The following is a 26460-nucleotide window of genomic DNA, read 5'->3' as shown; positions in this document are numbered from 1 at the left end:
GTAGTGTGCACAGTTGAAATTAGACATGTTAAAAACTGTACGTGTGGGGAGGTTAACAATTTGAAATGCTTTTAGGATAGATCAAATAATTCAAGGGGAGAATTTAATCAAATAAAATCCCCCTTCAGAAAGCTAAGCCATCGGTTTGTTTATGTGACTTAGTCATCCCTTCCTATGTAGCATGACTGTTCATTTGATTCCAATTTACAGAACAACGTGTACCCTTTTTTATAGTAGTCATTAAGTTAATATGGATGTCAGAATTTAAGGCTGCTAAACTCTGATGGGTAACGTCTAAAGCAAGTATTTAGCACATCTTATTTTGATGCATATATCGCAACGGGGCATACAGTATAATGTTATGGCCAGGTCACTGAGCGTATGCACAACAGTGCTGACTTGGGTGATATTAGAGTTCAGCAGAGCTTCAATTTCATCTTGCATCTGTGACATAAGCATCAAGGTCACATATGTTAGGAATTGCACTTTTCATTTAAACTGCCTGCTGTACCATGCTGTGCTGTAACACAGTAAATGGTGAATCTACAACATGCCAGATTCTGTTTTGTTTACAAATGCTGCCTTTGTATCTTCTGAAGTATTATGTGTAGTTCTTGGTTTTATGTACTCAGTTGCTTTTTTATTTGTGAAGTATGATTCCAGATTCAGTGATATCTATGGTCTTACAGAAGAGCAAGCTATACCCAGCAGGCCATTCCTCCTGAGGCAGTTAACTCCCTGCTCCTGTGAAATAAGTTGTTGAGTACTCAGTGGCAAATCACTGCTCTTCAGTGTTATTCCTCTGCATGTGATAGCTCTTCCTGAGGAGTTTTGCTCCACAGTTCCAATAGAAACTGTAGCTTTGTTGGGATCAGCTTAGTGAACTATCATAGGTGATACGACCAAGCAGTGATTCCCAGCTCCTGCTGAACTTGAGACCTTATTGCTGCTGAAATATTTTTCTCTACTCGGAGCACTGACTATACGTGGAATAAACCCAAGACCACGTGAAGGTATTTACATGAAGTATTTCTGAATAGCATAGGACAGATAGAATAGAGTAAATAAAGCATTAATAACTTAAAAGAGGGTGTGAACTTGAGTTCCAGCTAGCACTATTGTTCTAAATGCAGATGTCTGCTGAAAAAGTAGTGATACGTGAAAATGACTGTCGCATATTACCATTTTCTTTGGCCCTTTAGGGCCTGTGCTGAGAAACTGTTTATCTGCAGTGCTTCTCTGTGGAGGAGTCATGGTATAGAGCAATCATTGTACAGTCCACTGGAATAGATACTGTTTTGTTTTGTTTCATTGATGTATGGATAGTTGGCTTTTCAAAAACTGTCTGTAAAAGGGTTCTGGTGATCATTTGTTAAGCACCTTGCAATATACTCAAAACACAGCATGATGCTTCTCAGGTCTTCTCAGTAGAGAATGGTGGGACATGATAGGAAGTGATTCTACAAAATTACTTTTTCCTAATGTTTTTTATATTGTATCATACAGTGACTGTAACAGAAGTTACTTGCCCTTTCATAGACCTGTTTGAATTGCGTGCTGAAAATACAAAAGAAAAAAATGGGGTGATGATACGGAAAATGAAGAATTAGGTACCATCATGTCTTAGAAAGAAGTGACTGCTGAAAAGCAATCTGAACATCAGAGTGTTAAAATTAGGTTCTGGAACATAATTTCTAGGGAAACATCTTTCTTTTGGTATACGTCACCAAGTACATGAGCAAGGAGGGAACAGTGGTGATCTGTGATTCGTTGCTGATCTGGACAATGAGGGCATTGGGACCCGCTGTAAGATGCAGGCACTGCTAACAGTACTTGTATTTTGAAGATGTTGCCAGTGCCTTAGAAACAACAACACAAAACAAACAAACAAAAAACCATATAAGAACTAGTAAGGACTGGTGAAGAATCTAAACCCCAAATCATCCGAATACTCTAACAAGAGCAGTCTGTTAATTGGTGTGCCTGGACTGGGAGTGTCAGTGCCATCTTTAAAATTAACATTTCCAATCCACTTCGTGACTATAGATGTCTTTCAAGTGAATGTAAAAATCTGACAAAGCGGAGTGCTTGAATTGTGCTTGGGTTCTGTAATTGACCAGGCCTTAAGGCACAAGAAAAATTAATAGCAAGACATTGTTGTAATGGATTAATTTTGTGCTTGCTCAACCACTCAACATTTAAACATATGGAACTATTTTATGTGTAGGAAGAATCTCATGAAAGAGAGCTGTGTCAGCCTGGTTATGTGAGTCTGCCAGACCAGAGATGAGGGAGCTGATTGTTTTTGTCCATGGAGGAACTGATGTTTTACATCTGCTTTTTAACAAATAAAAATTAATACTGCTTCTGTTAGGTAAACGTTTTTTTTTTTCTCGTTAGTATGTGAAGGTACAAAAGGTACAAAATTATTAGTTTGCCTCCCACTAAATCTGGTTGAATTCCTCATTCTCATATTAGTCTTAAAGAATTAGGTAGGAAATACCTGATTATATTATGGAGTACAGATCTAGGCGCTAGTGACTTCTATTTTCTTTTCAAGTCTAGCATCTGGCACAACTAACTTTGGATGTTGGAAAGTTATTGTGGTAATGCCTCAGCTGCTGCTTCTGTAAAACAGAGGTGGTATCTTCATCACAGAAATCCCTTTAAGCATTAGCAGTAAAGTTTAATTTGATTTTCTTAAACTTTTGTGTCCTGTCATGATGTTACTTTATTAAACAGAGGGAGAAATCTAAGAATAACAGGTATTTCATTTGTCTTTTCTGATAGTGTTTTGCCTAAGGTACTTGAGTTTCAGGAATTTGGAATAAGTTTTTTTTTTTTTTTTCTTTTCTTTAAAATACTTACTTCGCAGCTGTATGTACAGTTACTATAGAACTAAATTATATTTGGTATGTACAGATACAGATCTTGTCTATCCTAAGCTTTTCTCAAGAAGTACATAGTTGTAAATCTGTTTTATAGACAGTACAAATGGTGGGAAGAAAAGGTGCGTTGTTGAGACTTTAGCTTTGTGGCTTCAGGAACTATCTGTGTTTCACTAATAGCAATGATTTTTTAAATCAACTTAGAGCTGATTTTAGGTGTGTGTATTACATTTGTTGACACAATATGACACTGAGATTAACATGAGTGACTTACACATATGAATCTGAGAAGTAAGGATTCAATATTATGTACCACCAAACAAGCATTTAAAATTAACTGAAACACAAAAAATGGGATTCTGTTAATGGCTGAGGCTTATTAAAAACGTTTGTATTGTTTAGTTTCCAGCCAGTGCTTACGTGTGAGCAGCATTATGTAAACTCCATTTGTACTTCTGCCAAAGCAAAGAAGATCAGTAAGTCAAACTTTTAAGCTTGACCTACTTTTTTTCTTTTTTTTTTATAGGTTCCTCAAAACAGCTGAACTTTTTCCCACTTATTTTCTTGCTAGTCTTGAAACAAAACAGAGAGAACTAACTTTTCTTGTGTGTTGAAGTAGAGGATGTAGGATTTTCATCTTATGCAGGAGTTCTTCACCTAGTTGGTGGCAATGGTTGGTACCAGTGTATCTCGGAAGAGGGTAACTAGAGTGACTCATGGATGAGGATTGTTGACCTCTGAAGATATTAAATGCTGCTATCTATTTTAAAATCAAATACGAAATGGCTTTTAGAGTATGGTGGAACAAATACAACATGGAGGCAATTTTTTCCTTCCACAAATTAATTTGGGAAAATTATAAATTATTATAAATTTATAGTCTGTAAAATTTAAAATCAATTTAGTATTACATAATTATTATTTTTTATTGTAATTCACAGTGCCTACAAATTTAGTAATGGACAGAGTCTTTTTTTGAGGGCTATAGGTAGGAAAAGTTCTATGGTAATTTTGCAGCAATCCCTGTATGTGTGCTCCAGCTGCTCTTCTCAATCTTACTTTTCTTCCCCAAGCTTCTGACTGATGGAGATATACACAGATCTGAAAAACTGGAGATATGGCCAAGAGGAGGATCTGTGCAGGGTAGGTGCCAATTTTAAGGAGTGGGGAAACAAGCTAGAGCATTGACTGGCAAAGCACTTATATTGGCCTAATTCCATAGGAAACTATATGGAATTAACAGACGTAGGTTACATCCTTTCACAAGGTGAAGCTCTTGGGTTCTTCCTATTATATCATATTAGATTTCCTCTTTGATGCATTATCTCGTATATGTTTTTTAATTTTTGTAAATTGAGTTGATTACGAGAGTTCGGTCTATCGTGGGTACCTTAGGGAATGTAGACTGATTGTGATGGTTTGTCTGCAGGATGAGCTAATCAAGTATGAAACACTAGCTGCTAAGAGTTAGAGGTTCAAAATTCCACAGAGGATGTAGAGTCTAGTTCCTCTCTTTGAGCAAAACATACTCAGTCTATTACATTTGGGTCCTTGGGATGAACTAAAATGCTCCCTTGTGAAGGCATCAAAAAGCCTCCCAGGGATTTACAGCAGCCAGCGTTTCCTATCCACGCAATGTAGTGCGATAAGCAACAGTTGGCTGCTACCCAAGAGCCTCATGGTAGCTGCAGTTCTGTGCCATAAATTACAAAGCACTTTGGGATTATTAAGGATGACAGTCTCTCAAGGTGTAATGATTAATAACCCACTTAGATGTTTAAATATTTGTCCACTTGAAGACAGTTCACATTAGGCCTTGAACTTGACCATGCGCAATTCTTTGTGTGGTTGTTTGGACACTGCATTAGTAGGGCTGAGCTGTCTCTGAGCCAAGAATTTAATAATCAAATGGTAGTGTTCATGGGCAGTAAAGTCAAGTAGTTTACTTTTGTAGTGCTTATCATTGAGCCATCTTCCCAGTTTATAGTGTTGCAGTTCTTACTCCTGGGTTTCCTCTTCTCTTGCTCTCCAGTCATCGTCTAGGTTCTTCTTGCCTTGTTTCCACTTCTCTTGCTGTGACTGCTAGATACAACTGATTTAGTTGTATTTTAAAGAATAGGTATGAGATCAGAATTAGAGAGAATGGGACAAACTGAGTGTTCAGTGTGCCTCGGAACTGGTTTGCTGTGAATACTTCAGAAGAGCTGCTTTGAATCTGGATTCTTTCTGCACTTCTCAAATTGATGGCATACATACTAATGTTATTAGGATGTCTCAGTGAAACTGTTTGCTTTCTACAATAAAATCTTTGTATATGTCTGAAATGAGATGGATCCTGACTTCCATGATAGGCAGGGTAAATGTACAAGTAAGGGGGAACAGTTTTATCTGTAGCTTCATCAGTCTGAGCCTAATGTGCCAGGCATACACAGCCTTTAATTGTAATGTCTTTATAGCAAAGCGAAGTGAAGAAAACTGATAAGAGGTTGTCATGGACCTCAAGTTTCCTGAGGGTTGACTTTGTATAGAAGGTGACTTGTTTGACTTGAAAATTTGCTTTAATGTTCAGTCTTCTCTGTGCAAAATAGAGATATTATAAATTGCAGTATGAATAGAGATCTTTTCTTAAGCATAGATGGCAACCAACGGTATTCCCGCAGTCAGTGGAAGTGTCAGCTGCAGAACTGCCACAGTGGAAGATTCTGATCTCCTTGCTTGTGGAGTAGAAAATGCACTGCAGCTTCTGCGCCTGTTGATGCGAGGAGCGTTGTAGGCGTTGCATGCTGTGGGGGAAGAGAAGTCACAAGGGTGAAGAAAGAGCTTTTTTTTTTTTTTTTTTTCCTTAGGTTGAATTCTGCTCTGAAACTAATCATGCACCTAAATTCATGTGTTAATGATGTAGTTCTTCATTGTAGAAACTCGTGTGGGAAGAAGCATGTTTCGCTTTGTTTTTTAAACTGACACTTAATTCAATTTAAAAACTATGCAACAAGATTGTACAGGAAACCTGAAAAGATTGAATGGCCAAGATTTTTGAATGTGGTCTCATAAATTCTTTCAGTGGAATATTATTGGGTCACTCAGCAATTACGAGAAGCACCCTGAAGCTTAATACATGAAAAATGGTGAAATAAAGACAGTAAAGGCTAGAAGTAGTAGTTGCTGATTTACAAATAGAAGTCTGTTGACTTATCCCCAATGTAGTCTGAAGTAAGTGCTCTCTGTAAGTGTATGTTCAGTAAGATGAAGTTGGTTATAAAGACAGAGCATTTCTTGCCTGTTTATATTGAACCTAAAATTAGAGAGAATTCCGTTTCAGAATGTCAGTATAACAACTGTATAAACTATGTTAACAGATACGCTCTTTGGATCACTTCATAGCACCTGATTGCTTTTTAAGAATAGTCCCACTTGTTCAGAAAGGACTGAGCCCTGCTTTTAAGATAAAGTCATATTTTATTTAAGTACAGTGAAAATTTAACTGTTCAGGAGTGGTTTGTCTTCTCTTATTCTAGCCAAAAAAAACCTCTCCAGACTCTTACAATCTATTTTTGTAGATGCTGATTTGTGATAAGGGAGAAAGTGTTATCACCACACAGACAGCACCTGTTAATTGCTTAAATTATGCAGCATTCTAAAACAAGGACTTGCGCTAGCAAAAAGGATAAGAAAATATAACTTCAGGATAAATCCTGAATATGCTCCTTGCCTTCCTGTTCTTCTTTGGTTTTAATGTTTTTGTTTTGATGGGAACAACAAATAAATGCCTGAATTTGAGAATTATTACTGCAGAAGAAGGTTGTCTTTTTTTGGTTGCCCCCCAATTTGGCTGAAAAGTTAAAGCTACTATTTACGGGGGGGGAGCTTAAAATGTTAATCAGCCAGGAAACTATGTGCTGGCTGTCCTTGAGGACAGATTGTATGTAGTTAAGCTATATGTCAATCTGTCTTTCAGCACATGAAGTGTTACTTGTCGAAAATAAATTCTTCCTTGGCCCTGTACCTAATCCCTATTTAAAGCGCAGTTTAACCTGTATTGCCAGTTGTTACAAGCATGTAATACACAGATTTGGCAACAGTTAAAAAGTGCCTTTAGGAATGAAAATTAACGTTAGATTTTATTCTACTTGAAATATTACTCCAGTTGCAATGAAATACGTCTTGGGACATTTAGGTGCCATTTTTCAATTGTCAAAGGTGCCTTACAGAATAAAGCAAGTCTAGTAGAGGTAATATCTTTTATATCCCCAGTTAGTAGAGTGGGGGAAATTTGTGTGTCCAAGGAAGGGCTTGCAAGACCAGAAATGTGGTTAATCTTTCCGATTATTCTAGTTGTTCTAATAAAAGGTATTACTTCTACCTGCAAACTTCCTCAGGTCCTCATTGCTATAAATACCATCCTGCCATCAGTTATGTGAGTTAAAGAAATTGCCACCAAAATGTTAGTGCATTTTATTTACTTTTTGACTATTTTGTTCTTTATTTAGCAAGGTCTTTTGTACTTTGTGGCAATCTGGGCCTAAAATTTGCTCTCAGGAGTGGACCAGGGGAAAGTTAGCTCAGCTGTAAGAAAGCATTCAAGCACGAGGTGTATTTAGGCTGAGAGTTTGCTGAGCAGCCACCTAAAACTTGCAAATATGTTTTTATCCAGGTAAGTCAAAAGGCATTTCAACGCTTCTCTTTTTACCTTACACCACCGGGTGATTCATAAGGCCATGGAAGAGACAGATCAGTGGGTGTCCGTGGAGCGTGTCTGACGCAAGCTGGGATGAGTGCAAAGCACAACAGTTACGGCTGACAGAGGAAGGTGTTCCTTATTCCTTCGAATTTCACTTGATAAAATGCACAAGCAGTCTTGAGGGCAGGGCCGGAGCCTGAATTTTCTCCCTACCCTTGAAATGCCCTTGTCACCAGGCTGGAGAAATTGCTTTAGATTGTAAACAGGAAGGTTGACAGGTATTTCGTCTTCATGAATAAAGAGAGAGAGAACAATAAGCTATTTACTTTACTTGGTGTGATTTGAGGGGTTTGGTATATCCGTCCTGATCTGCTTGGACATTTGTTAAGTTTGCAGCTCAACTGACTTGGTGAAATGGTGCCTTTAGATATGCAGCCGTTAAAAATGGAGAGCTCTGAAGATGAGTTGTTCCCAGTCTGTGAACAGACCACCTCATAAGACACCTATGTGGAAGGTGACCCACTAAACTGTGAAGATCCAGAATGTCTATATTCTTGCCGGTTATGTTGTGGCAAACTGGTGCTGCCATTACTGAGCCAGCCTGGCCACCTCGTGTCACTGGCTCCTGTAGATGATGGCCAGCCTCCAAGAGTCTGCACATCAACCATATGATTGTGAAGTGATTAGCAGACCATTTATGAGAAGGTTGGGGTGGGGTTGTGGGGTTTATTGGATGGAGGTATCATTTTACAGCTCTGTCTGAAGCCAAAAATAACTCTTAAAAAGAGCACAAGCTCGTCAGATGTTAAATGACAGAACAGCTGTAGGTGTCATAGCTTCTGGCTTTCAACTGAACATATGGCATAAAACTGGTGTAGCTGAGTAGAAAAATCACTTTTAAATATTGACACTGCCTTTGATCTTTCTTTTTTTAGGAAGTGAATTTTGTCAACTTTGAGTAGCTCTATTTGGGGGGGGTGGTGGTGGAAAAAACTATGGGGTTTTTGTTTGTTTTTTAAGCTAAATAAAACATTAAGATAAAACATAAAGTTCTCTCTTTTTTCCAGGCCCTTGCCACTTCAGAACTTGTAAAGATTCTAGTCACTGACAACACTATCCTATTGTGAAAATGCTTAAAGTGTCAGAAAATAAACAACCAGAAGGATGCAACTTATTAGAGATCCTGTTTACCAACACTTAATTAATGCTGCCTTCTGAAGTAGGAAAGAATACCTTCAGCGTGGGTAGATTTCTTGGCTCTGATACATGAGAACACACAGAGCCTTTGTTATGTCCTCAGGAGAGTTGTTCCTGCGTTGTTGCCTGAGGATAGTTCTTTCCGCACGGGTGGTGGGCCATCTCTTCTAAAAGAAAAAAAAAAAAGGAGGGGGAGCAAAACAAAACCCAAACATTGAAAAACCCTCATCCCAATACACAAGCAGTACAGCATTGAAACTTGTGTGTTGGAATTCAGAAATAAACGTGCTTTTTGTTGGTCCAAATGTCTGCAATTTAAACATCACTTAAAACTCGTATATCATAATGATTGTCATCTGTAGTAATAAACTTTTCTAATATGTGTAAGTCATAAGGATCTTTCCCAATAGATGGCCCCTGATTTTATTTTTCTCTTTGGGGGTGGGAAGAAGGAGGGAGAAGGCTGTGGTTTTTGTGGAGGGGGGATTTGGTTTGAATTAGGAATGATACAAACACTGAATTGAAAACTTTTGAGGCAACTCAGGCACCAGATGGTCTTCAGCAGCAAAGCAGGCTTTTCTGCTAATATACCACAACTCTTTTAACATTTAGACTTTTAAAATGAGAATTCTTCTATTTAAAAGCTTTGGAGTTCTAAAGAGTGCCAAAAATGGTACCTAATAAATTAAATTCTCTGGACATTAGATTGTTAAATAGAATTCAATTGGTAGGTTCATCATAGCTAGCATAAGCCGGGTTTGAATCTAGGGACCAATATGAGTATTTTTAAGAAAGGCACTTAGTTCCTGAAACAAGGAAACACCCTTTACAATTCTAGAGCAAGAAGGATGATGCATTTCAAAACTGGTTTGAAAGGGAGAGAACGTTCTGATTTCAGAGAAGGAGATAAATGGAGAAGAGAAATAGCAGCTTACATAATAACATGCTCTCTTTTGCAATAGTGATTTGAATTGCTCTTAAAAAATGCACTCTAGATATAGCGAGGACTTTGAAAATAAATCTAGGTCTTTAATAAAGCCCATCTTTTAACACTGTATAATTTTTAGGTGTTTGTTTTGTACCAATGAATATCCAGTGGGCACATGAATTGATCCTGCATCTAGTCTGCTTTAAAGTGAGAAACTCTGAAGCTTTTTTTCCAGCGTTACAATACCTATTAGATGATTTGAGAGACAAAGTTGGAGTTAACGCCAAAAACATAAGATCTGCCATATAAAGGACAGGAAAGATAATTCATAATCCCTTTGTTTTGGACTCTTCTATGTTCTCTGCCTTTGCAGTTAATCCTCTGTTATTCTTTTAAGCCTTTCTCTAGCTCATACTTTAACATTCATAAATCTTATTTTAGTAAGTCTGAACTTGGTTGCCTCTTAATCTACTAACTGAACAGCATACTGGAACATCCGCAGTAAAAGAATCAATCTGTCATGCCACATCCTGAATACTGTACTTGCATGGTAACCTCGAAGTTATTTTAGCGGCGTAAGTGCTAAAGAGCATCTATTCAAACTACCCCCCATCCCTTACAAAAGAAGTAATTATTTATGTAAGAACAGTAACAGATGCAGTATTCTCATACTTGATAAGAAACCAGCAGTTGGTCCTATCTTATTTTTTGATCCTTTTATATACTGTTTATAGTTATTCAGGTATAATGCAATTCTTGTATTGTCCTACAACGACCTAAGCAAAAAAGTGGAGGAAAGGGTGTTTTGACTTGCTTATAGTTACTTAACTGCAGTTAATTATGTGTATGTGCTGTTATATAAAATGCTCTGATACGACATTATTTGAGATTGTAAACATTTTAAAATTGCTTTAGTGGGTCAATGGCTGAAAATTCAGTTGAGGCTGAAAAAAGTTTCCTTGTACAGGGCTATAATTCTCAGCTGTTGTAGATACCAAAAAAATTCTATGAGCTATGCCTATACAGGGACTTCATTCAGTGGGACCTTACGCACAGAGACCCTGTGATTCTGTTTAACTATTACAACATGGACCGTTCCTTATAGAATCAAGAGGTCTTCCCCAGCATTCTTAATCCTTTTTTCCTCCCTGCTTTTGAAGTGCTTTGCAAACCAGCAGGGTACTGTGTCTTTTTCCTTTTCACACCAGAGGTGGTGCATATCCTGCAAGAGCAGAGCTTTTTTCCCTAACCTGCATTGCTTACTGTAGGCATGACTAATCTTCTCATAAGAGAGGGTACAGGGCCTGATTTCTGATGGAGTTTTACACTGGAATAAGTAGAACTAACTATATGCGCCCTGAAGTCACCTCCCAGGTGGGAAGGATCAGCAGTGTCAGTTCCCTGGATTTTGGCAAAGGCAGAAGGGAGAGTACTTTGTTTCCAAGGAACTAACACCTGGAATATAGCATTAATAGAAATTTTCCCCAAAAGAAAGTACATATAAATAATCCTAAATAAGTAATTTTCTCTTCCCCCTTTTGTATAGTAACATCACTTAAAGTGCCCATTGCAGGAAAATAAATTCCATATGTAGGACTGGGAAACATCCCACTTAAACTGCCAAATTCCTTGGATGACTTCGAAAAATTTTCTTCTTGGAAATATCACCTCCTTGTTTGCTGTTACGGGCAGTTGCGTTGGAACTATTCTTACCGTGCTCTGTTGTTTGTTCCTCTCAGGAATTCTCCGGCTATGCTTCGCTCACTTTGAAAGCGGTCTTCTGTCAGAGAGGCTTGGTTGCAGGCAAGGAGCAGCAGACATGTTAAAGGCAAGATGGCCAAAGTCAACTTGATGGTTGTCCTTAACGTTGGTACAGGGAATTAGTCAGCTGTGTTTTCTTTAGACCTTTAAAGCTTCCACTTGGATTGGGTAGCAAGATACAGCTGAGCACTACACAGCCGCAGCCTGTTTCTCCTCTTAGATGGACCTAGACTTTTTTACATTCCAGTTTATTAATTGGATAGAACTTAGAAACTTTCCAAGAAAAACCTCATTTCCTCCTGTCCTTGTCTGTGGCCCAATAAGAGTTACAGGGAATGGCTTAACTGAGCTGCCCTTACTTTACATTTGTCATTCTCTGGCATGTGACTGTTACCTAACCAGCAGCAATGAATGTTTTAGTGTGCCCAAATAACATAGCTCCATGTACTGTGCTCATTACTAAAACATAAAACTTATCAGTGTCCTTGCCACATTGGTGGTGCTCTAAGATTTACGTCACCAACACCTCATTAAGAAGCCTGTTAACTGTGCTCTTCGCTTAGCAAAGATGGTTTAAGAAGTCCACAGTACGCTAAGGAAAAGTATCTTGTTGGAGCAGATATTGTCTGGCAGTCACACCTGGGGTTTCCAGCAGAACTGCGCCACCTCACCAGGACAGCGAGGGAGGGTGGGCGGGCTGCCTGGCAGCGGCTGGATGTGTTACCCTCCTCACAGGCATAGTGGCCCGTAATATTTATTTAATGTTAGTAATAAGGATTTTGCTAAGGATGTGGTTGATATATGGAAGGTAAAAGCAAGGAAGCTGTTGTCAAGGAATATAAAGGGTTGCAGGCACATTTAAACCCAAGGAATAGCATTTTCTCTAAAGTGATGGGGAAAAGTAAGGACATTTTCAAGTGCGGAGAGTAGGGAAGAGCAGAGGACAGTCAGGTACCCCAAGCACTGAACAAGAGCAGTTCTGAGGATTTGTGGTTTGTATGTTCATGTGACAGCATAGCTGCTGAGCTCTGTGACCTCCTAATGTTTGAGCCCCACCTTGTTCACAGCATCGTGCTTTTACCACATTAATTGCTTCTTATGTTATGGTAAGCTCTTCACGGCAGTGGCACCTCTCCTGTGTCCATCTGGCACGCTTGACCCTCGTCTGGCAATCAAATAACAGATGAACAGCAAACATCTCAATAACCATTATTACACTACTGCTTTCCAGCTGTGGTATTGCTGTGCCACTTTTAATAATTCAGAAGTGATGGAGAGGTGGGGGAGTGAAAGGGCTGCAGCAATCTTTGTTTCTCTCTGTAGCGGGTGATTCCTCCTTGGTAGCTCTGTAGTTACCACGGAAACCGGAGAGGGATGGCACAGCACCAGCGGGGCTGGAGTGGGACTTGTGGGTCGGCTCGGTGGCAGCCGCACATCTGTACAAAGGGGAAAAACTCAGGCTTGCCTTTCTTTGGCTTGGTGCCTTTTGCCATCGTTCCCTCAATGGTTTTATGAAACTTAATTGTTAAACAGGTGATGATCCCAAATGTTGGTGTATTTGTTAAAGAGTTTTTATTACTTTAGTAAAAATATGCAGTGTCAGAAAATGATCCTTACTGGTGATCTGGAGGAGTTGGGTGAGGTAGTGTAGGCAAATGATCATGAAATCTTTCACTTGAATAAGCTGGAGTCCTAGTTATAGTCAGACTGTTACTACTGGAAGGTTGTTTAACGTGTTTGAAATGCACTGGAACTTCAGGGAATAGATTTACTGGAAAAGACGAAGGACCTCTGCACTGACATTTGCTCAGCGCAGTATTCTCTGTTTTGATCAAGGCTGAGTCTCATTTCTAGTGATTAGAAATATATATCCTAATTACCTCTTGCACTAGCTGTGCTGACCTGCATGATGCCAGTCTGGGAAGCAATGGAGGGAGAGGCATACGAGAGCAAGGGAGCAGCACCCTGCATCTCCGGGTTGTCGCTGTAGCTCCCAACGGCAGTGCAGTGCGGGCATTGGGAGGGGGAGGATGCGCAGGCGAGGTTACTCCACTGCACATGTTTTAGGGCTGTATCCATCTTTAAGCTGCCTAATCTACTAGCATTAGCCGTGCTGTTTGGTTTGTACCTGTGTTAGGTGCTTAGATTTTCAGCAATTACGCTGGAATTCTTCTGAGGGAATGACTAAAAACCTTTTTTACCTAGGGATCAGAGTGGAACTTGGTGACTGGGTTGAGAGGGACTGTTGGGCTATTCTCTAACTACAGGCAGACGGAGACCATTCGATTCAATATCTCTGTCACTCCTTTCAATGATAGACTAAATAAGGTTAAACAAGACTTTCTCTAACAACTTAGTTTGTTGGCAGCTGCCTGGCAACTGTTTGCTTGATTGCTTTACAACGGGATCAAGACAATGAAATACCATGTATTTCACTCTTCTTTTGAATTATGTGGCAAATAAATACTCTTTTCCCCACCAGAGACTTCTTTTGAAGTTTGCATTCAACAGGAGATTTGTCACTATGGGACAAAGCTGTGAGACTTAATTTCCTTCTGCCCAGTTTATGTACACAATTGAGGTATCCCTGTATAATGAACTTAAACTTTAACTAAATTTATGAGCACGTAATGAGATTGTTTGTCCCAGTTACCTTCATGAAACCTTTAGGATTAGTTCACAGGCCTTCTCTTGCCCTCCATTTGCCTCCCTATAGTCTGCAGACTCAAGGTTCAAAATCTTCAATGTGGAGTATATCTACTTCAAATTTGTAATCCGTGAAGCAGAGTTAAAAGAAAATACTAAGTATGTGCTAGCAAAGGCTTAACCATAAACTAAACTTCAGTATCTTTCCTCCAGAATGTCAGATCCTGAAATTTATTTGCTGATGCATTAAAATTCTGATTTAAAAAAAAGGGAAAAATAATAAAAAAAACCCCAAGCAAACAAACCCAAGAGGAACAACACACTTGGGTATGAGACGTGATGTTCAGGAAATTCACTCTGTGTAGTGAATAGTCTTATAACTATCCTTGTGTCTTTGAAAGGGATGCTACCTTGGTACTCATAATTCAGAGATTTAGCTGGTTGATCTCTTTACTGGTTGATCTCTTTTTTTTTTTTTTTTTTTTTTTTTTTCCCCCTCATTTTCAGTTATGTGTTTGGTTGGGTTTTCTTGAGAAAATCAGCCTTTGGAGAAGTAGATGTTGACAGAAAAAAAAAAAAAATTGCATTGAAAAATAGTAGTCCAAGATGGAGTTCTCTTCTATTTCCTCTAGATATGGCACTGCTGGGCTTAGCTTTGGTCTTTCTGAATCTGACATGTTAAATGGGCTCTTTTTAGTTGAAAAATGTCTTCACTATAAACTGCAAATTGCATTTGAAAGATCAGTTAGTTGTCTCTTTCTAATACATGCTTATGTATAGCAATTGTTCTTCAGTTTCTGTTAACACACAAAATGGAATGGAGTCTAGCGCTGAGGTTCTTACCGCTGTTGCTTTTGCCAAAGTTAAAAATGCACTAAGTTATTGCCACTGGATTCAGGAGAGGTCTCTGAATTCAGAAAACATCTATTGACTGTGTGATGTAATTTTTATGAAGTCATTCTTTAGATTAGAATTGCAGTTTAGAAAAAAAATGACTTCTACTGTAAGTATAGTAAAATTGTTGTTAAATCCTAGTCTTGCAGTATGAGTGGGATTAGTTTCCTGTTCTATGACACTGTAGTGAATAGCTTCTTTCTCCCCATACTACAGGAAAACTACTTAGTGTTTTGTATGAGGTTCTGCAATGTGTGTGTTTCAGGCAGCTTGACATTTAAGGACACATGCACATCTCCCTCTGCACCAGCAACTGATGTAAAATGAAAACATTGCAGGCTGTGAAAAAGCAACTGAGAAGCAGTTCATGTAAAACTGTGCTGTGCAGGTATGTGAGCTGTGCAAGATTGTTTGTGTAATTCTGGCTCAGTTTTGGGTAACCCCGGTACACAGGAATGGTGTGATTGCTGTGTGTCTGGAGTAGAAAATGCCAGTGTTGTTGGTTTTGTAACTCATCCTTTTTAAAGGGATTTTACTTCAACTTTTAGCTGAAAATTTATCTCTTGATCTTTCAGTTGATGAGTATGTAATTAAAAGGATGAATTTGAGTAGGGCTAAAAATTTATAGTCTAAACAAAGCTTACAGGAATGCTTCAACAGAACTGATTCAGTAATGGTTTTGCTCTTGGTTGTTTTCATCCTCCAGGAGCGTATCAGAAGTGCTGCATCTAATAAAACATGCTATTCTGCCTCCTAACGCAACGTCTCTGAGCTCAGAAGCTGATTCTGCTGGTACTCATTGCTGAGATGTAAGCAGGCAGGATCTGAACACTTGTAGAAATTGGCTTCTGGGTGCTAGGAGGTGCATGCTGGGACTGGTTACTCTTTTGACTATCAGCTTACTTCTTTGTTTCATGCCTTTTTTTGCCTTTTTTTTTTTTTTCCAAAAGAAGCTAAAAAGTATGACAGTTGTTTCTCCCTCCAAAAGACACGCTAAACCTAAGCTTCCAAGTCCTACTGTAATTGTTTCTAAGTTGTCCTCTTGTTATTTTAAACAGGTCAACACCAGAACTATATTTACTTGAAATAACTGGTGAAGGAAGATGTTGACTCTAACATTATCAACTGTTGGTTTTTGCTCCTAATTTAGATAAAGGACAATTTCGATTATTTAGGAAAACGGTTTAGAAGAAGGGACAAAATTGAGAAGTATAGGACTTAATGCTTAAGAACATGGAATGTTGTTAATGTTTAAGACACTGGAAGAAATGGATTTTAATCTTGCATGTTGATTTTGGGTTAAAATTTTCCAAATGAAAAGAAAGTCACTATTAAACTTACTAAAAGCTTCTTTATGAGTCTCAAAAGCACTGAATTGGATTCTAAATTGGATTTTTTATTTAACAGAAAATACCTCAGTTTCTGTAAAACTTTATGGTTTATGTACCAGTCTTGTCCTTTTTCTAGGATCTTTTTGATACATCTTTTGTGTAGATATCCCAGTTTGTGTGTGTAGTAACTCTTGTTAGCTGTCAAAAGGATTGACCAGTCTCTTGCATAGAGGGACTCTTCTTATTATCAAGAAGTGGTTGGGTTTTTGGTTTTTTTTTTTTAATGTTCTTAAAATCTTGATATGAATTAAATGCAGTTTCTGCTGCAAGACTTTGAGGATTAAAGCTGTATTTACAGATGAGGGGAAAAGGCATTAGACAATTAGAGGCGTTTTAGGGGGCTGCAGCTCATTTTGTTAGATTATAGAAGTATTTAGTCTTGCACAGATGAGGGAGTGATGCTCTGTCCAACTCAGCTACCACTTTAGCTGCTATTGGCAGGCTTTATAGGAGCGCGTTGTCCCTTTGATTAGACCTTGATTGCCACTCAAGAACCAGATACAGCTTGTAGCCACCTCACTTCAACTTGTGCAAGCATATGATGAAAGAACACGAAGATAGATGTTTAAAGCATGCCCCCCCCATCCTCTGTGTTTGAAAGGCTTACTAAGGTTCATCAAAGAAAGAATCCCTTATTTTTGGACAATTCTGAGCTTTGGTTTGCAATTGAGCGCCCCTCAGAGAGGATTTTGAAAGTTTACTTGCCTCTCTGCTATGTATTTTCAGGTGCTCTCACAGTTGGCCTTGTGCGACAGTGTCAAACCATCCATGGACGTGACAGGACCTGTATTCCTCCACGGCTGCCTCCTGAGTGGGTCACTACGTTATTTTTCATCATTATGGGAATCATTTCACTAACTGTCACATGTGGTTTGCTGGTGGCTTCCCACTGGCGAAGAGAAGCTACTAAATATGCCCGCTGGATAGCTTTCACTGGAAGTAAGTGACCTCAACTACACAGTTGACCTGTATGCAGGATAAACTGGTGGAGTTTAAAATAACACTACAGTGTTGTCAAGGAGCAGTGCTTAGGGCTCTTACTGTACAAAACCTTCCTTCTCTTTAAATACCGCATCTGGGGGAAAAAGAAAATCCTTCAAAAATCAAGGGGTTGGTATCTTAAGTGACTATAATTGAGAGGGAATAATAGTCTGTGGCCCAAGGTGAGAGAAAGGAAGGCCTGATCCCCTTACCTTCCTTGGGCAGTGCCATTAATTGACCTAAGAAAATGAGCAGGGATAGAAGAGGTCAGTCCTGAATTGAGTGTCTGATGGTCTTTCATACTTCCCCACTTCCATGTATACAGGACTTACTCCTAGCAGAGTGGCTAGGACTGAAAATTCCCTCCCTGAGGAAGAGGTGGCAGTTGATACATCTGAGGCTTACTACAGTCTGAAATCCGTCCCTACTTCAGGCGTCTCATGAATACCTCAGTCAGGGTTGATGTTGGTTCAGTCCTGCTTCATGCTCACAGCAGGTGTTTTATTCAGAATATCTGCATCCTAATTGGCTATGCAGGAGGATTGCCCACTGCAGAGCATCTGCTGTGCTTCACAGCGCTGAGACTTTTGCTTCCATAAGTGACCCGCAGCAGTGCTTTAGCTGGAGGGACGAGTACCAGTGTTTTTCTGCCTCCCTCGATTCTGCTCCGTATGAGCACCAACGTAACTCCTCACAGCTAAGCCTTATCTAGCAGCCCTGTGTTTCCACACAGGGAAACATATCCTGTGGCTACTTAGGTGCAAAAGAAAAACAGTTATAATGAGTAAGGGGAATAATTTTCAAACTTCCTTTTCTTGGTGTGTGTTACAGGCTTAGCCCAACTGTGAAATGGTGCCTTAATGGTGGGGATGACAGCATGAAAAAACTCAAAACCTGAGGGCTTTTAAATTGACTTGAATTATGACATACCACTAAAGGTAGTGTGAACACTAACTAGAAAATGCAAGTTTGTGGTTTACACAGGCATAAATAAGCTTTAATGGAACTTTGTGACATGTAATGATATCTAATATGAAGGAGATTTAACCTTGTTTTGGGGAGGGGAATAATATAAAAAAGTGCTCAGCTTCAACAAAGGTACTTCACTGAGGCACTTGTACAATCGAAGCCATCCTTCTGACAACTTTGCTACGCAGCATATTAAATTAATAGTGCAGCTCTTGCAGACAGTGGAGCTATTGAAATGCTGTATCCGTTGTGATTGACTTTTATTTTCTGGTGAATGATTAAAATAGCAAACATGAGTATTACTGAATATTCCATCCCAACTTTTCCAGTGCCCTTGTTTATCTATACATATTTCATGTATAGCTAATGTATGCAGGGAGGGTTTAAACTCAGAGCGCTATATAAAGTTAAGATGCGTACAGTAAGCTGAAGTCAAAGCTCTAGGGTAAAGAGGGTTTTTGGAATACTATATATTAATAGTTGATACCACAATTTATTTACTGAGGTTTTTTTTCTTAATTCAGAGCTTGTATTTGGGGCTTTACATATTTTAATGTTTTTTTTTTTAAATATCTCCAATGGTCACATCCCTGCATCTTTAGTTTTCTACAACCACAATGGTTAGTTCAGCTAAAAAATCTGATACCCCAAGCTGGGTTTTTTTCTGTAGATTTCATTCGGCTTGCAACAGGTCCATTATTAGAAGTCTAAATATAGAAGGACATTCTTTTCTTTCAGTGCTTGCATTTTTGTTATGAGATGTTTAATGATGAAGGATACTAATTTGTTCTTTTGCAAGTCATAATTATTCATAATTCTATTGAGATATGATTGCTCCATTGCCGAAATTCTAAAATTTAGCATCTTTGGTATTCATCTCCAATACATGAGTCTGTGACCTTTGCATTCCTGTTAACAATGATGATGGGAAATTTTATTGCTTAACTCATTTGTAAGAAAAAATCACTTTTGAAAAAAAGAAGTGAATGGGAGGAAGAGTTCTGTATTTTTCAAAAAATTGATGAGAGTGACTTCTGTGGTTCATTGAATGGCAACACAAATTAATAAGCTATTTGTAGATTAGTATCAGGAAACATGGTAACCGTGTGGAATCAACTCGGAATACCCTGAACAGGTCCTTCGTGTGAAGTGCCAGAGCTATAAGATGAAAACGTGTAACTCGTTAGAAGGGAGCAGGGGAAACTTCATAGTTGTATTGCATCTCTTCTGCAAGCAACTTCAAGACTCAACAGCCTAGCACAGGCTGCTATCCGGTATTCTTCTCGCAGAACTTTCTGAATGCTGCATAGGACATGCTGTCCTAGGCAGGCAGGGAAGTCTGCTGGGACTGTCAAGGGCAGCTCTGGGCCTGGCAGCTCCATTCTCTTCAAATGCAAGAGTGTCTAGAGTAAATCATCTAAGGGCAAAGGAGTCCTCTTGCCCAGCCCTTTCCTTGCAACTCTGACAGCAGCAAGGAGAGCCTGGTAAGAGGTCACTCCTGCCCAGTCCAGTCTGGAATTTATGTATAAATACATAGCTTATATTTTTCATGGAATTTTTGCATGTAATCTTGTCATCTTGGATGACTCCAGATTTTTTTCAACCGTGTACCTATAAACATGAATTATTGCTGAGAGTGGTCTTGTCTATCTTGTTTAGCTAAGGGACACACGAAGGACAAAAGTTTGATCTGTCAATTCTCTTTCCTGTATATACTTCTAAAGTGATACACCTGAGAGTATTTACTAGCAAAGCGTTTGCATCCTTCCCCAGCCATTGGTGGTTTTACTGCACATAAACTTGTCTTTCTGGCTTCTCTGCAAAACAGTGTTGTGGAAAGGAGAGATATGTCCCTCCTCCAGGTCATACTGCGTAAGTGACTCAAGTCTTCTAAAGGCAAATGTGAAAGTTCTCCTTCGCTTTTTGTAGAGAAGAATCTTTTAAGAATTACAGTATACCAGTGATGTGATAGGTATTGTCACTTTGGGCAGAGATACTACCAAAGCTGTTACTGATGTTTGAGTCCTGTTAACTCTAGTACCAAATTCGTACAATGTAATGGAGAGTGGATTCCTTCTTGGTGTTTGTGCACTGCCCAGGTGTTTGTGTGGTTCTTCAATGAACGACGTATTGCAAACTCACAGCTGTGCCTCATGTGTTGATGGCAGCCTAAGATCTGATCAGCTATTCCTTTGCATGGTATTATTTACTGGTTGTTCAAGTGTGAGCTAACTGCCTATTACTATCCCAGCTTCTGTACCACTTCATCCCTAATTATGCCCTGTGACATAGTGGCATAAGTTGGTAGCAAAAATGCAACCTGGCTTTGGTATTGTTCCATGTATCTCCGAGATGGCCCCTTTTTTGCTAGCCCGACTTCAAATTTCTATGAACCCCTTGCCTTTTCAGGGTGCTTGTTATGCCATCTTCTGGTTTAGCAGACAGGATGTGGTGGACCTATGATAAATCTCAAATGTAATTTCCATGGTCCTTAGGACAGATACTGCAAGGTTCCATAATTAGAAACAATGTCCGGAGCTTATTCTCTGTGGAGGTGACCTAGGTGGTCTTATGTATATTATAACAATATTGGCTATTGCAGGAATTCACAGAGCTCCCACAAGATCTGTTTACATCTTACACAATTCAGGTCTCTTACCATCTGCTACTAGTAGAAAGGGAATTAATTCTATGTCTGCTACCACTGAATCAGGTGTTTCTGTGAGTTGTATCAAGGGAGGAGATGCTGGACAGAAAAATCATAATTCTGCCTTTTTCCAGCAGTTACCAGAGAGTCTGTTATTCTTTTTGCCTCAGGATTTAAATGCTCATGAGTATAATGGACTTGCTTTTTGGAATGCAAGTAAAAATGGGGCAGGATAATCACATTCTTAACTAACAGTAGCTATCCTGGTGTTCCCCAGTGAATAAAGTGCTTCTTGCGTTATTAAAGATTTGTACCAGGTGCTGCTTTCTATGTTATGCATCTCTAAAGAGGCAAGCAGGTACTACAAGAAGCCCTGTGAAGACTAGACTGTAGCTTTTTCCTTTTTTTAATATGCTGTATCCTGGATTTTTTGAAGTTGTCATTGAATGCTGAAAACAATTTCAAGCTAAAGAATTACAGGAGCTAATTTTTTTTTTTTTTTTTGACAGCCACCATTCAGAGGCAGACTGGAAATGATCGTGTTTTGTTACCCAAATATATTTGGTCATAGAAAATGTAGTCATTAAGTGTCCTTTCTGAAAATTTTCCTACCCAAGGAAGAATTTGAAATCAAAAGCAAGTACTCTTGAGGGAGAAGTTCGTTATGGGTTGCTGGAAATGTTGCTGGAAATTCACTGAGTTGATACTACCAGATATGGAGAGTTATATTTGGGTCACAGCTTGTATAAGAAATTCCTATCCTCTAGCTTACAAATCTCCTTCTAAAAGAATAACACACTAAGTTAACTGAGCACTTCGTATATTGGATTTTCTCCTTAGTTTCTTCTTTTTTAAAAATAAATTTATCATGCAGTCTTTTCTTAATGACTTCTCAAAACTTTGCCATGGTTCAGGCTTCCTAATCTGACAGAGACTTTGATGAATCCGTTTTTCATTTGCTATTTCAGTAGACTAAAAATTCAGACCACACTAAGAAAAATTGCTTGGACGCCCTCCCAGCAGCACATGTGCACTGTGTGTATGCACTGTGGAAGAGAAAAGATGACTGGTTGCTTCTGTAATAAATGTTTGAAATGTGCGTGCATGTCAGCAGTCTGCACACAGCCTCCACGTGCAGAATTAATTTTTTCTCCTGCTGTGAACTGAGGTGGAGTTGAGGTACCCGTGCCCTTCTGTCCTTTGGCAGGAACACCAGGAGGCAGTGGGTACAGTGCTGCTAGCAGGTCTTGGACCTGGGAGCACTGGTGCATGTACGTACACCACACCCCAAAGAACAGTGGTTTAGTAGAGAGGGATAAAGATCTATTCTTTAACCGTATCCATGAGGCCATCAGAACTTTTCCAGCTGTGTCGTTCTCCAATGTAATAAAGGAGATTTAATCTTGAACGTGCAGGTTGTTTTCGGAATCCTACAGCTATTTCCTACAAGTGTGTTATTGTTAAAATATAATAGAAGCTTTGTAAATAACTGGAATGCTCATCAAGGACAAACTGGATGTAATAGGAAGCGTGCTGAGTTATGATAATGTGACTCATCCTCAGAATATTGTTCAAATTGTTACTAATTGTATGTTGTGTTACTAATCACACATCACCACTGTTTTCTGGACCACTCTAGTATAGAGCTCCTCTGTGCTTGCACAGGACTGCTCAAGAAACACATACCCAAGCTTTCCCTCCTCAGGTGGACCAGCTGTTGGTTACAATACAAAAAGGGAAACATTCTTTAAGGATTAGGTTGTGTAGTGTGCAATTACATGGACCAATAATCACGTAGATTAAAACCTAGATTATTTAATGTTTAATGTCTGGTTGCTGGTTCTTTGGTTTTGTTTTACTAGACGGCCTAACGAGGTAGCACTGAGCAAGAATGTAGTAACTGTGCAGTTGCCAGATGTGTTTTGTTTGTGCTCTTTTTCTTCCCCTTTAAACAACGATCTGCCGGTGCTGTTACATTAAACGCAAGACACAAGCTCCCTCCAGTGGAACACTAGATTTTTTTCCTGCTCTGTAATGCCAGCTGAAAGACAGGCTCGTCCTGGTGGCACTGCTCTTGTATTCAAGGTGTTGCGTAAGCTGCTTCATGCGTTTTGGAAAGCAAGGAACAGCTGATGTTCTGGTGTGGATCATGGTTTATGAAACCGTCCTTTTTTGTTTGTGCTGAAGTCCTACTTGGACACTTTGAATTCAGGTTTATCATGTCCATAACTAGTCTCCTTTATAGAACACGAATATTTTTTCCTCAAAGCTGAGACCTGTACTGTGCACATCATAAGCTTTGAGCATTAAGGTATAAAATATGTGATCAAGTATTCATCTTAAGTAAACATGGGAGTCCATAAAAAAAACAGGTTTCAGTATGGGCATGCAGCACTGTAGCTGGGTAAAGCAGAGCACGTGTATTGAGTCAGGAAGAGCAGTAGTGAAGTGACATTAAAAAATACTGAGGCTGCTCCAGCCCATCATTTCCTCATTTGGAAAGACTAGAGACTTTGTCCTGGTAAGGCCAAAGGGTACAGGCGAGCTCTTGAATTTCTTTTAGGTACCTTAGCAAACAAAAGCAGCTGCAGCACTGCTGACAAGGTGATTGCTATTACTGTTGCCAGTGATTTTTACTGTTGCTTTTTTAAGTTTAACTTGTGGGGAAGCTCAAGTAGGGAAAAGCATCCCCCGAGTCTGTTCTCTCTCTTAGTGGTGGAGAAGAGAAAGGGGAGACACGGGCAGCACCTGTGTCCCTTCTGAACAAACAAAAAGCAGCAGTCTGTGTAAACTGAGAGAAGACTGAAAAAATTAGCATGTAATGTACTTTATTCAGGCAGGAGCACTGTAACTTGGCTTGAATTTTCTTTTTCTTGTGGCTAGGTTTATAGGTAGACTTTGAGGACTAGAAGAGGCTTCAGTGTTAGCTGTGCATCATGTGGTGCATCAGATGGTGGTGTGTGGCTTTGTAGGGTTGGTGGGAGAACAGAGCAGGCTCAGCCCTCCTCTCCCCCCAGATGTAATTTAGATTTGGTTGAATAATGTGTATGGGAATGCCTCATTCCACTCAAAAATAATAATGTTTGAAACAAAGTTGAAATACATAGAAGTGAAATAAGAGTAAAGCACTAATGGTTGACTGAACTGGTAGAATCAGATAAAATTCTGTGTTATTCTAATACTGATTAAAAAGGCCTGTGAAATCCATAATGTAATTCTAATGAATGGCTTTAATAGGAGTTCTGGTTTCTTTTTTTTGTACATCCACATGGAGCCAGTTGTAAGCATGAGCCACGTACATAAAGTCTTACTGTTCAGGTGAAAAAAAAAATCCTCATTGCTTGGTTCTCTTTGTTCACGGAGTCTGAATTTTAAGTTTTTCTCCGAGAAGCTTAGGTTAAACTGAATCAGAAAACCTTCTTTGTATTCTGATGGAAAATCTTAAGGATATTTAATTACTTAAGAAAACACTCTTATAACTTTAGGAAGTTTTTAATGTAAAAGAATCTGTAATGACAATCTACGTGTTTTCTATTTTTAGCAAAACTGTTTAGGCAGAAAAGTAAAAGTTTACGTGGAAGAATAGGAGAGGGCAACTACAGTTGGAAAAAACCAACTCTGATAATAGAAAAGGAGTTTCTTCAACGTTGAATATTAGTTTATCTTGACTTTGGGGAAAAATGACTCTAAAATAACTGGAGAAGTAATAAACTCTGTGACTAAACTTGTGGATGGTGGTAGAAGTACATCCCCCAAATTTTTATTGTGTAAAGACCGTTCATGATCTCGTGAGCAGGACTGAAATTACAGTCAAAATGGGCGTCTTTCAGTCTTTCTTAGGAGTAGCTGAGGAATGTTTTAAAAGCAAAGTAAAGCCTACTCGGTCATTTCAAGCAAGTTAGGTACTGGAATATCTCAGCTCTTCAGTTTGGTCAGAATACTTTGCTTGCTTTTCTGGACTGCTTTATGAGCCGGTAAATATTTTGACTTCAACACAGCAGTGACCATTTTTTCTTTTCTCTTTTCTTTGCAGTGATTCTATTCTGTATGGCAGCCCTAATATTTCCAATAGGATTTTACATCAATGAAGTTGGAGGTCAACCGTATAAATTACCCAATAACACGGTGGTTGGGTCTTCGTATGTACTGTTTGTCTTATCCATTTTCTTTACAATAGTGGGACTTCTATTTGCTGGCAAAGTTTGTTTACCTGGCTGATGAATGTCTGAACTGCAGGACTTTATTTTGGAAAAGAGCAAGACATCAGAATTGCATTCTCAGGAGGATGCCTAGATCAGACTATCAAACACTTACTGAAAAGAGGAATGCTTTGACTTGTTCTCACTATGCACTTTGGATGAAAAAAAGGAGAGCCTTTCCCATAACCAAATACAGACAACGTTGACTAATCTCCTGAGCATACTTAATGCAGTCAGGGCTGCACTGTGATAGGAACTAGTGAAGAATGCTTTACACTGAGAAGCATAATGCCCCATGTTACTGTACTGTTCCTGTTTTTAACGTCTAACGATTTGGAAGTCAAAGTATTTATGAACTTTGTGGTAGACCAGAGGGTTGCAGAGGAATTCAAGTGAGGCTGGCCTCGCTGTTTAGGAGATTAGTATTTTACATCTTCCTTCTGATGAGCAAAGCCTTTGGCACCAGTGTGGATCAATCTTGCATTACTGCACCAAGAAGCCAATAGATCAAAACATGTTCTCTAAATGTATGTAACAGCAAGAAGACATACATCCCCTCCTCCCCCATAAGCTCTAGAAAAACACTAAGGAACATTTTAGAGGGGGATTTCTTCCTTATATTTATATAAATATATATATAAATATATATATATTTTGCTGATGCAGTATACAGTGTGTGTGTATGTGTGTGTGTGTGTATATACACATATATGTATATATATGTATATACACACAAATGGTTCCTGGAAAAGAACTCAGAACGCTTTGCTAGCAAAACACTGTGGTGTGCAAAACTAGAACTCAATAGAAAAAAGCCATTTCTCTGAAGGCCACATAGCTGAGAGTCTTCAGTTTACCTCATTCTTTGTAGCAGCCCTTGATTTTAACAGTTTTTGTAATAGGTACAAATGATCCCATGCCTTTCTAGGTGCAATTTTAAGTTAAGCTAAAATTCTTTTTATGGTAATTTATTTGTATATGAGGGTAGAAGGTGAGATCATGTCATACCTTAAAGTTAAAGTCCTAATTTTGGGAAACTGACACTATTTAAATTATTAGCAACTGTTGTACAGAAAGCCTCTTTTTCTACTGCATTGTTACATTAGCATTCACACATGTTCAAGCACAGCATTTTACCATAGGTAAGCCTTTTTCTAGCACATGTAAAATGCAATGTTTAAAGTAATGCAAACACTATTCCACTGCAAACATGGATGAACTTATTTTAATTTTAGTTATTAATTCATCTTGACAAAAAAAGAGCAATATAATTGTTTAAAT

The 26460-nt window shown here is 38.9% G+C and overlaps 1 protein-coding gene across 1 annotated transcript; it reads left to right on the top strand.

Annotated features, from left to right (window-relative positions):
- Positions 1-3558: 3558 nt before the first annotated feature.
- LOC104287858 (chromosome unknown open reading frame, human C16orf52) lies at positions 3559-25198 on the top strand. Its single transcript, XM_009886594.1, has 4 exons — positions 3559-3588; positions 3962-4031; positions 17110-17322; positions 25014-25198. Exons 1-4 carry the CDS (start codon positions 3559-3561, stop codon positions 25196-25198), a joined length of 498 nt encoding a protein of 165 aa, XP_009884896.1.
- Positions 25199-26460: the final 1262 nt, after the last annotated feature.

This window comes from Charadrius vociferus, unplaced genomic scaffold (assembly GCF_000708025.1).
Source record: "Charadrius vociferus isolate BGI_N301 unplaced genomic scaffold, ASM70802v2 scaffold46, whole genome shotgun sequence".
Lineage (NCBI taxonomy): Eukaryota > Metazoa > Chordata > Aves > Charadriiformes > Charadriidae > Charadrius > Charadrius vociferus.
This window is presented reverse-complemented; position numbering and strand designations above follow the sequence as displayed.

Bases quoted from the DNA above. Each gene is read 5' to 3' on its own strand.
- LOC104287858 (XM_009886594.1), top strand. From the start codon at position 3,559: ATGGTTGGTACCAGTGTATCTCGGAAGAGG. The intron at 3,589-3,961 runs GTAACTAGAGTG...TTCTTCCCCAAG, and splicing joins CCAGTGTATCTCGGAAGAGG to CTTCTGACTGATGGAGATAT. The intron at 17,323-25,013 runs GTAAGTGACCTC...TTTTCTTTGCAG, and splicing joins CTGGATAGCTTTCACTGGAA to TGATTCTATTCTGTATGGCA.